The sequence below is a fragment of the Leptidea sinapis genome, chromosome 34 (genome assembly GCF_905404315.1).
Source record: "Leptidea sinapis chromosome 34, ilLepSina1.1, whole genome shotgun sequence".
NCBI lineage: Eukaryota > Metazoa > Arthropoda > Insecta > Lepidoptera > Pieridae > Leptidea > Leptidea sinapis.
In genome coordinates, this window is record NC_066298.1 from 10,520,272 (window position 1) to 10,532,193 (window position 11,922).

An 11,922-nucleotide genomic window follows, 5' to 3' on the forward strand; every position below is an offset into this window, starting at 1 on the left:
CGTTGAAGATTTCTTCTTCAGTGTTGGAGATAGCGAACAGCCTAGGGCAACGCAACATTGCGAGGCTTAGGGTGCAAGCAGCAAGCGTCGATAACGAACGACGATTGTACGAGAAGAGCAGAACGTTCAGTTGATGGTTTTTGATACACCCTGCCCATTACAATGCAGTGCCACTCAGGATTCTTGAGTAACTCAAAAATTCTGAGCGGCAATACAAATACTCGTCACCTCAAAACATAAGGTGTTAAGTCTCATTTGCCCAGTAATTTCACTAGCTACGGCGCCTTTGAGACCGAAACACAATAATGCTTACACATTAATAGGCGCCGTTGTAGGACCCATAATCTAGCTGGCATTTTGTGCAAAGGAGCCTCCCACTAGTACCCACGTATAAAAAAACTTCAAACAATAAAAAAGCTGGTCTAAAATTGCAAAATGTCTCGGGATGCTGATTTGAGGGAAGAAAAATGGAAATTCTAGAAAAGTAATTTGTAGGAATTACGATGGAAGGCGTTCGGTACACGAGTATCTAGGCTTACTGCCAAGCCTTCTTCCTTCTTTTTTCATAGCCGTCACTGATTGATCATCGCGGGAGCCGAGCTTTAAGTTATATATATATATATATACTTATGATCCCCAATAAATGCATGCCATAATATGAGTTTCTATGTTGGATAGATAAGAGTTCTTGAGCTTCAAATTAGATATTTTAGTTAGCACTGCTGTATAAATAGCGTAAGCATCGGCGTCAAATCAGGGAGAAAATTCTCAACAAGGGGTCTTATTGTTCCAAAGGTAAGATGCAATCGCCTTTTTCAATAAAATACAAGACAATATACTAGGACTTAGAAGGCTTACTTTAGTATATCAGATTATATGGCCAGCTTGCAAGCCACCTCAAATTATATGTATCGTATTAAATAGGCTAAGCAATTTTGTTAATGACTTAAATATGGCTTGGGAGTTTCATATCAATTGTTCTCCCCATGTTGGACATGACTCTTTACGAACTGATGTAGCTTCATGACCTTTACCAAGTGTTGTTGCTATATGTGATGTAATTGTCACTCTCTATGGTGAATAAATATATTTCTTTTCTATTCTCTTCTTTTTGGATGTTTGAAAACTCGTCAGGTTTTCTACATTTGGGAGGCGACTGATCAATTAAAGTCATTAACACAGTATATATGCGGCATAAATGAAAGAATTTTGGCGTCCTTTTTAATGAACTTTCTTTCATGTACTGTGAAATAGCTTTTTTTCGCGATATTTTCAGGTCAGACCTCTGGTCTTGCAAGATAGTATGGGCTGCGTAGATATCTTAGCATAAAGTTGGGTATTCGCTTATTTGTCTTCCTCCATTAAAAAGGGCACTTAAGACTAATGCAGTACAATAATGGCAAAAAACTACAGCGTAGTGAGAGAGAAAAAACCAAGTCGATACATTAAATGCAAACAAAGAAAATAGATCATTTCATATCGTGTTATATTATTCAAAGAATTCTACCGTTAGCAGCTAATGCATATGCATTTAGATCTCAAGCCATATTAATCTTTGTTATTTTACTCATAACTAAAACTTCCTTGCACGCATTTGCCTTGCCAGAAATAAAAACAAAAGATATAATATAATATAATTACACCACAATTCTTGCATATGACAAAGAATACAACACCGAATAGGCAAAGCGATAAATAAAAGTAATGGTCGAATAAGGAAAATGAATATGAGCCATAAATTCATTCTCGGCGCCAAAAACCTGACCGCTGTCTTCAAAATGGCGGCGGTCTGTCAGAGGCGCTTCCTGCATTCTTCCCGCCCGTAGTTGAAGTTTCACTTCTTTTTTAAATATTAACATTACCGGCCAGCCTGTTCTATATTCATATTGACGATTATAAAAGCGACGTGAACCGAGATGAGGATAATCAGTAGCCATCGAGACATCCCCAAGATGAGAGTTCTGGTTAGTTCCTAGTCTTTGTGTTGTGATAGAGTGATTATTGTGTGATTCAGATTCAGTGATTTAAGGAAATAATTAGAACAAATTTTAATAATATTTTTGGACTTATTTTATTAAAACTTGATAGTGTACATATAAATTCATCAGTAGTTAGCCTTCAATATTGGCTTTTTTTCTAGTCATATAATTTGGTCTTTTATTAAATATTTAATGGATAATTCATTAGAATTTTCGTCATGATACTGATTCATATAGCGCAGTTGTAAGTAGCCCTGACTGCTAAACTAGAAGCCCCGGGTTCGATTCCCGGCAGGCAATCGTTTGTATGATGAATTGTGAATGTGATGTGAATTACTTTAAAGTTATATTGGATGGCATGATTTTGCGTTTGATGATGAGTTTTGCTTATTCTGACAGTAAGATTCTAATTACAATTCCAAAAATAACAATAATTGTAACTTCATTATATTGTCGTATTGATTGACTTTTAGGTAGTCTAATATTTTTCATTTCATTTTACTTAGGAGAACTCTTAAAGTACTCGTATATAAGTTGATTATAAAGTTGTTGAAGAATACACAATGATTTTTTTTTACTTTAAGTGCACATTATAATGATTTGGAAAAGTTTTTCTTTTGAAGTCGGTTGTTTTTTTGTTAATTCTCTTTTATATATTTTTTAATATCCTACTTGGTGTGACATTGCATGCGGGGTACAGCTAGTTATATAATATATTTTAAAAAAGTCAACTGATTATAATTATACGATAAAGATATAACTATAGAAAATTTTTCAAAGGATCATCGTTGATAAAATATTCTCAAGGGATGTCCTTAAGTATTAAATCAACTCTCCCTAAAAATACTTAGGAGGACTTGTTGTATTGGACATTAAACGAAAATTGTTACATTTATTAAAAGTTCTAACAAAAATTTAGTTCTTTGGTGTTTATATGTGAGACATTTTTTTTCAAAAATTTACTATTTGTACCAAAAACTGAAGCAGTATTTTTTTAATTTGGAGAGGGTGTAGGTAGGGTAAAAAACGTTTGTAAAAGGATAATGATTCAGTGTTCTATTGTACTTTTTTACATATATAAATAGTTTTGATTAATTGAAATTCATATTTTTGCTGCTACGAAATAACAGCAGAATTCTCTATTATATTTCTATCTCTCCTAAATTTTAAAACATCACAGTAATGTGTTTTTTATTCACACCATCAAAAAGTGGAGATTTCCATGAACAAAAAGCCCAGTGACTTTTTTTGAGAATATTGATATTATGCCGTGAGAATTTTTGATAGAAAAATTGGGTCCTTTTTATCGAAAATGTCGGTTAATATGTATTAAAGTCAAAATATGGTAAAAACAATCAAATCAAAAAATTACAGCGTGTTTGAGATATAAAAAGGTAACTTCTCACATAATTTCGTGAGAAAAAAATGTTTTTAGAACAAGATAAAAATGAAAAACGAAAAACTAGTTTACTTATTTGAATTTTTCACATAAATTTTGAGGTTATGTGAAAAAAGTGTAAACACAAAAGTTGTAGATCTTTTTATTACGTACAACTTTGTTCATCAACTTTTTTCCATAGGACTTGTAGTTTCGCCGGAAATCGATATAAACCGTTTTTTACCCCTAAAATTCCCTTTTTAACTTTCCGACCACAGATGGCCGGTAGTTTATTTTTTCCTTTCATTTCTCTTATATTCTCTTCCTTTTCCAATGGGTTTCAATAATTATCGAATCTGGTCTATACATACACGATACATACTCGATATTTAATAATAAAATTTACGTCATTGTATAGGGAATTTAATTTTCTAGATACTAAAGTAGCCTTATTATTAAAAAAAAACAAATTGTAATAATTGTATAACAACAAAATCTATAACATTCACCATATAACAACGCCCGTGAGCTCAGTGCCGCGCGTTCTTCTTTATGAAATGAAATTGAATTTTTGTTTTACCTCTTACAGCCGTTCCCAATATTCAGTCTATATCTTACTTGAGATAAAAATCGTAATCATCGCTGACTTTTCTGTCCCAATTCTGTACACGCTGTCTGTCAATGGGACGACGTATAGCTTACCAGAGATGGAAGTTTGTATGGAAATTGCAATTCACGCGTCCCAATATAAGGCGATAAGAATGACTTATCGGGTATATTGGGACGGCTTCAGATTATTGACAGCTAATTACTGACAGTAGAAGGTAGTAATTTATCTCTATCTGTAGATAGTATATTGGGAACGGCCGTAAGCCTGGTGAAATCGTTCTTTTGACACTTCTCATTCAGACGCAACATTCCTAAATGGTGTTAAATCAATTGTAACTAGTCTCTAGTTCCAACTTTGATCAGCCTGAATTTGACAGTACTGAAAGTAAGATATATAACGCCTTGTTGATTTTAACAGCAAAATGTTGTCTCGTACCTTAAATACACATCCTTTTTTCAAATAGGTCTAGTTGACCTATTGTTTAAGTTATTCTGATATAAGTGTAAATAATATAATACCGCGTGCAAAAATAATTTATTTCCGCGTGCAACGCAGAGCTGTCGAATTGTCGGGGATCCAGTGATCTGTAAACGGCTCGATCACCTAGCGTCACGTGAAAACGCTTCATTGTGTGTCTTCTACCCTATTTATAACGGGAAGTGTTCCGAATAGCTGTTTGACCTGATTCCTGCCGCCGATTTTACCTACGCACGACACGCCACAAATCATCATCGCTCGATGTATGGCGTTCCGCCAAAGTGCGGTTTTTAAGGTACTTTATTCCACGCACAACCAAGCGGTGTAGCTTCTTCTCCTTCTTCACCTTTCTAAAAGACCAGCAACGCTCCTGTGATTCTTCTGGTGTTGCAAGGGAATGTGGGCGGGGGTGATCACATCAGGTGAACCCCACACTCGTTTGTCCTACTCTTCCATAAAAAGCCTAAATCAAAAATAAAGTCAAAAAAAAAAAAATTATGTTTGCGACCGCGTTTAGTTTTGTGACCAGGTCGGTATGTAACTAATAACACTACGCCTTATGACGTTTTGTGATACGTTACGACCATAAAACCTGTAATCGAAGCAATGACAAGGCTAAACCCTTGAACAAACAAGAACTTTGTCTGATGCAAAAGTGTTCACAATTGCGTTTAAACAAGTCTTATCTGGGAGTAATGTATTCAAATTTATTATTCTACATTGAAATTAATTACAAGTTGCGTAGTTTAAATTATGTTGTTAAAATATAAATTCCTAAGCCACCCAAGCGAGGCATTCGTTCAAACAAAGAAATACAAAAAATAACGAAATTTAATCGCATTATGTAATAATTTTCTCGAACTCGATGTGGTTATTTTGTTAACGTGCAAATAAATATAAATGGAATAAATGTTTGATATATTTTATTTTAATTTTGACGTCATATATATAAAGAAAATACTCGGCTGAAGCAGATTACCCTATAAATGAGACTTTTATTTTTTCACATGTATTAGATATACATGTTAATAAAATTTTCTCAGTGATAATAATCAATATTACAGCTATACACTAAATACATTTGATTTTAAAATTATTCTCTGTCTCTCGGATTGTTCTGAGTAATCGCAGAAGCGGTTGGACCGATTTTCTTTCTTTTATCTCGCCATTTGATTCGAATAACCTTTTTAAATATAATATCTATATTTGTAGTCGGTTTTGAAGTTTCAACTATTAAGTAAAATTGACAAATGCACTAATGACATTCATAATCACCCTTTTCACAGTCTTCTCTGTAGTATTTGCTTCTGCACCTCTGTGTTTTTTTTCGGATATCCATGTTTACCTTAACGGAGAACAGAGAATATCTAAATGAAGCATGATTATAAAAGCCTGAGTTATATTTTATATAGAATGGGACAAACCCACACGTACTCTTTCAAGACCAGAGGAATTATTATTCTTCTGGTCTTGAGAGGAGACTTGTGGGCATTTGAGGTATACGCTTTTATTGAAGGTAATCATATCATATCCAGCAGGAAGCATCATTCATGGAACTCCATACCACACTTTGGTTGCCCGTGGAAGAAAAATCCTTCAAAACCGCACCAGGAAAGAACGCTAAAAATCCAGATGGTGACGGTGATGATGTTGAAGATTCTGGCCTGTATTGTGATATTTGGGTTCAGCAGCAGGAATCAGGTTCAACAACATCAGGTTGAACACTCCGCGTGATAAATGCGTTAAAATATACACAATGAAGCTACGCCTCTTACAATTTAAGCCTTTTGTTGTTTGTTTATTGTTGTTGATTTAGTGGCTACAAATTCGTGGCTGCATGAAATAATATAGTATTTCTGATGTTTCAGTTTCTGTCAGCACTATTTGCCTGCGCGGCGGCAGCACCTTCCTACATCGCGCCATTCCCGTATGCGATACCAGCAGTATTTCCTGCGGGCTTTGCTGTAGCGCCTACAGTGCCTTCAGGCGATGTTCAGGCAGCAGTTGTTGACACTCAGGTTTTTCTAAGAAGTCATTTATTTTCATTAAATTGACTCATCAGCTTTTTTGTCGTTTGGAAAAAATTACATTCTCATTGAGTTTAACTAACCTCAGTATTCTAGTCAATAATTGAATTTTCCAGCACATTTCTAGAGTATTTAATGATAAATTGATTATTTACTATTTTCACATTGATACGTAAATTAATGTAAACGAAAATAAAACAGGTTAAAATTGAAGATCAAGCACGCGCCTTCAATGACCAGGCAAGAGAATTAGCCGAACAAGCAGTTGAGAACCAAAACGAGGGTGTCGAAGTAGCAAATGACTTATCAAAAGAAAAGGCCGAAGAAGCATTCTGGAGCGCAGAAGAGCAAAAATATCGTGCATTGAACGAAGCTCAGATCGCCGAAGCTGTTCGTGATGGAGCGATGGCAAGCAACGCTGATAGCTTTGCCAAGTCCTCTTTAGGCTATGTAGCTGGTGTGGTTCCTGGAGTTGTGCCTGTCGCCTCAGTGCCTATAACACCAGTTGTCGCTGGAGCCCCAGAGTCTAAAGCTGAAGAGGCAAAACCCGAGGTTAAGAAGACTGCCGAAGAAGAGAAACCAGCTAAACTAGAAGAGAAGAAAGAAGAATCTGCTGATACAGTAGAAACTGTTGCCGAAACCAAAACTGCAGCCGAAATTAAAACCGAAGCGGAAGCTCCCAAGACTGAGAATGCTGAAATGAACAAAGTCCAAACGGTGGTTCACCCTGTTCCCTTAGGCCTGGCTCCTTACAGCTATCAAGCTATTGTGCCTCCCATGGGTGCAGTGAGAGCGCAGGTGGGACTTAGAGGGTACCCAATCATTCCTTCTTTCCAGCCTATTCAAGCTCCTTTCTATACTCCAACACTTTTTAACAATATCTACTAAATCTACTTTTTAACAATTATAAAACGTTATTAGATTTTTGTGGTGTTTTATTCAATTTTCCCGTACATGTTTCGAGTAATAACAAATAAGAAATAGTTACGTAAGAGAAAGCTCAAACATACAGGAAGATGTAGTGCAAATTCAAATACTTTTACTCAAAATACGATTTTAATTCACTTCTATATTGACAAAAACTACCACCCATTCGAAGTGTATGCGCGCAAGAAACTTCGCGGGCTTTTTCGTTTTTTTGTCAAAAATTTCGTTACAATAAATTTTATAATTTAAATAGCCTCAGGGCGGTTGCTCCGTTCCCAATCTGTGGTGTCATTAAGAAAATCATTTTTGTTATAGAAATTATTAAAAGAGTGTTTTAACAATACTTTTGAATTACGTAACACATAATATTTTAAATTTTTTTGGGATCATGCTGTAATTGTACATACATCGCCCAATAAAAAACGTCAAGGAGCTATATCTTGGTACGCTTCCAAGCAATGATAGTTTTAATTTTATGTAGTCATCGTATATAATGTAAATATAGTAAAACAAAATTAAAATTTCAATAACTTTTAGAGATGCATATAATATATAATGTGTATATTCAGATCAGAGATACTTGTGCTAATTTCTACTGCTTCGAAAGTCGATAATAGCGTCAGATAAAAGATATACTTGAGAAAAAGTTATTAACAAAATAATTACTTTACAACGGAGTACTAATAAATTAATTAAATGTTCTCACATGCATTGCATTAGTAAGACGCATGCTTTAGCCAAGATTAATTGCATATCTGTACAGTAATAAATAAAAAGTCGATTCGTTTTAATCTCTGTTATAATAAGTTTATATCTCATGAGTATTAAATGGAACGCCGTTTATTGCAAGTCTTTTTATGTATGTGTATATAAATATAAATATATATATAAAATATATATATATATATACTTCGTAGTAGCAGGACACGACACAAGTTAGGATATCATCCTCACCATCTGGATGTGTGGCGGTCCTCCACAGTGCGGTTTACAAGGAGCTTTCTTTCACGTACTACAAAACTGTGGAATGAACTTCCTTGTGCGGTGTTTCAAAAAAAGCGCGTACACCTTCCTTAAAGGCCGGCAACGCTCCTGTGATTCCTCTGGTGTTGCAAGAGATTGTGGGCGGCGGTGATCACTTAACAACAGGTGACCCGTATGCTCGTTTGTCCTCCTATTCCATAAAATAAAAAAAAAATCTATTGCTATTTATAGAAAATCTTAGTGATTAGATCAACAAACCCGCAATTCAAAACCGCAGCTCGCAAAAGAGAATTATCATTATTATAAGTGGCAGTTGACATAAAACGCACAGTGTGTTTCACCCCTAATCAGGGTTGCAACATACGTACAATATAACTTTTCCTTTACTTTTTGTTCTAAACAGCAGCTGCTATACAACGTTATTAATCTTGTGTATTTCTTGTTGCTTACATTATGTGAATCGTTTCTTTTATATGAGCGAGCAATTGAGTATTGGTCAACAATAGAGAATAAGTTTCATTTATTAATCGTGTAATGCTACAACGAAGAATCTTGGCAGGCACAGGACTACCTGTGGAGTCCTGTGCCTGCCTGCTATATATTTATATAATTACGGTAGATCTATGTCATGGAAATGGTGTAAGACTTTGTAGGTAGTAATTAAAATATAGAACGTAATATTGGAGTTGTAGGGTGGGTCATTCCGTTCCCTAAAATAAGGTGTCCGGAAGCGGAACACATGGGTACCATAACGGTGCCTTTTCCTGCCGTGAAGCAGTAATGTGTAAGCATTTTTTGGGATTTTCAAGAATCCTAAGCGGTACTGCATTGCATATATATATATATATATATATATATATATAGCAGGCAGGCACAGGACTCCACAGGTAGTCCTGTGCCTGCCAAGATTCTTCGTAGTAGCATTTTATTATAAATATATTATAATTAAGTATTGAATGTCGAGATATTTATGTTGACCTTGCTACTATTAGACTTACTAAAGTCTTTTCTAACGTAAAACTTAATTGAGTGTAAACTTCGCGTAATCTTTGATTTCATTTTTATAGTCATTTGACCCCTGAAATTATGCTGAACTTAAGCTAATACAGCCCAATGCAAAAGTCAAGTTGGCGTTGTATCACACTAAGCTAAGTTTTACGTAAGTAAAGTCTAAGTACGCTTAAAAATCTCAGCCTAATTACGCTCTATACATTTCAGCCTTAAAACGCTATCAGTCCGAACAACACGAGAACAATTATAAATAAATGCATTGTAAATGTTATTGCTTCATGAATATTAGAATAAAAAAATATATTATTTCGTATTATTGACCTTTAAAGTTTACTTTCGTCGGTCGTGTGCTATTTAAATTGCACACATAGTTTTCGTGGCTTGCTCAGAATTTGTTTATAAAACGTTCCAAATACCTACCCGAACTTTCAACAACAACAACATATGAACAAGCGACGCGACGTTTACGAACAGCACTGCTCTACAAGTTTATTATCACGTCCGTTTGTCTTTATGATTATTTATAAAGGGCAGTCTGTTATCGTTATTAATATTTCTTTAAATGTACTTAACTCCTTTTGTGCGTGTTTTCCTTGAAATATCTTGAATGTATAAGATATAGAATATAGAATGTATCTACTACATATTATAAAACAAAGTCCTCAGTATATGCGTATGTCTGTCTGCCTGTTCGCGATAAACTCAAAAACTTCTACATCGATTTTCATGCTGTTTTCACCAATGGATAGCGATGGATAACAAATTCAAATATTTTTATTCAAAATAGGATGTGCAATCACTTATTGAAAGTCAAAAAAACTACCACCCATTCCAAAGTGAATGCCTTAGGCCTGAGAAGAATGGGCGCAACAGACTCAGCGGGCTTTTTTTTTTCATCAAAAATATGTTTTTCAATTAAAGAAACATTTACAAAGTAACATTGTACAATTAAACTTATTATTTAATAGCCTGAGGGCGGTCGCTCCATTCCCAATCTGTGGAATCATTAAGAAAGTTATTTATGTTATAGTAACCTTTACCACACAAACGTTTTTTAACAATTCTTTTGAATAACGTAACACCTTTGTTTTGAACATTTTTTGGGATCTTGTTGTAAAAGCATATACATCGCCCCACAAAAGACTTACTAACTCGAAATAGCCGAGTAGTAGGCATCATCAGTTTATGTCTGTTCCTGGTGTTAACATTATGGTTATGACAGTTTCTGGCAAATTCACGTATGTGCCTATGAACATACATTACATTATCAACAATATATTGAGAAGCAACAGTCAAGATGTTAATTTCTTTGAATTTTGCTCTCAATGATTCCCTAGGACCCAGGTTATAAATAGCGCGAATAGCCCTCTTAGTGGTAAGTGACCCAGCCTACTGAGCTAGACGTCCCGGGTTCGAATCCCGGTAGGTGCAATCATTTATATGATGAATATGAATGTTTGTTTCTGAGTCATGGATGTTTATTTGTATTAATGTATGTTTAAGTAAGTATATTGAATAAAATATAACGTTGTCTTCTACCCATAGTACAGGCTAGGCTTAGTTATGGGCAAGATACTATATGTAAGAGTGTGTCAATATTATTATTATTATATTAATTAGCCATAGTAACATGGTTCGCTAACTGTCGTTTTTTTGACGAACACAAAGCGATATGCAATCACGGTAGACTAATAGACCATCGATACTTGAACATAAGAAGAAAAAAAATTTATTGATTGAATCACTAGTTATAAAAAAAATATTTATAAAACTATCTTTGTAATGACCTGACAATTTAAAAATGTCCATTACAACTAGGCAATATAAAAATTAATTAAATCCATAGAATTACAACATTCTAGCGTATAAACATACAAAGCGTGTGAAAGAGAAAAGACAGAAAACGAAAGCGAATCTTCTGTTACTGTAACTGATTTCGGCTGGCAATACGTAAACAATCAGCCACACTTGGCATTTTCAATATTAAACTGGGAATGGTATTTCATGAAATGCTTTTTCATGCGTCGCACCTGCTACTTATTTACTCATTGAAAAATCACACTTGATGAAAACGCAGATCGAGTTCCGATTTGTACGATTTAAAGATTTAAATTTAGAACGCCAGTACTGCACAAAAAACTACTGCACATACTATTTCTATTACTACTGCTAATTGTACTGCTACTGATATAATATATTACCATACCATATATGAACACATAAGTATCAGATTAGGCAATTTTTGGGTACACCAGTGATTCCATTCAGAGCACGACAATTTACTTCACCACGCTCCAGTCACCCAGTTATGTTCGTGACATGAATATGATTTGTATAAAACTGTATAATCGAAGCACGTTGATGTCTTTTGTATCTGGATATGATTTTTGGTCGATTTCGGCTGTTTTTTTATGTTATGAAGGCGAGCAGGACGTTCAGCTGATGGTAATTGATACGCTCTGCCCATTACAATGCAGTACCGCTTAGGATTCTTGAAAATCCCAAAAAATGCTTACACATTACTGCTTC

At 34.8% G+C, this 11,922-nt stretch overlaps 1 protein-coding gene across 1 annotated transcript; it reads left to right on the top strand.

Moving 5' to 3' along the window:
- The first annotated feature begins 1,798 nt into the window (after positions 1-1,798).
- Positions 1,799-7,397, top strand: LOC126975115 (pupal cuticle protein PCP52-like). Its single transcript, XM_050822942.1, has 3 exons — positions 1,799-1,964; positions 6,313-6,462; positions 6,673-7,397. The coding sequence occupies exons 1-3, from the start codon at positions 1,917-1,919 to the stop codon at positions 7,357-7,359; spliced, it is 885 nt and encodes a 294-aa protein (XP_050678899.1). The 5' UTR covers positions 1,799-1,916; the 3' UTR covers positions 7,360-7,397.
- Positions 7,398-11,922: the final 4,525 nt, after the last annotated feature.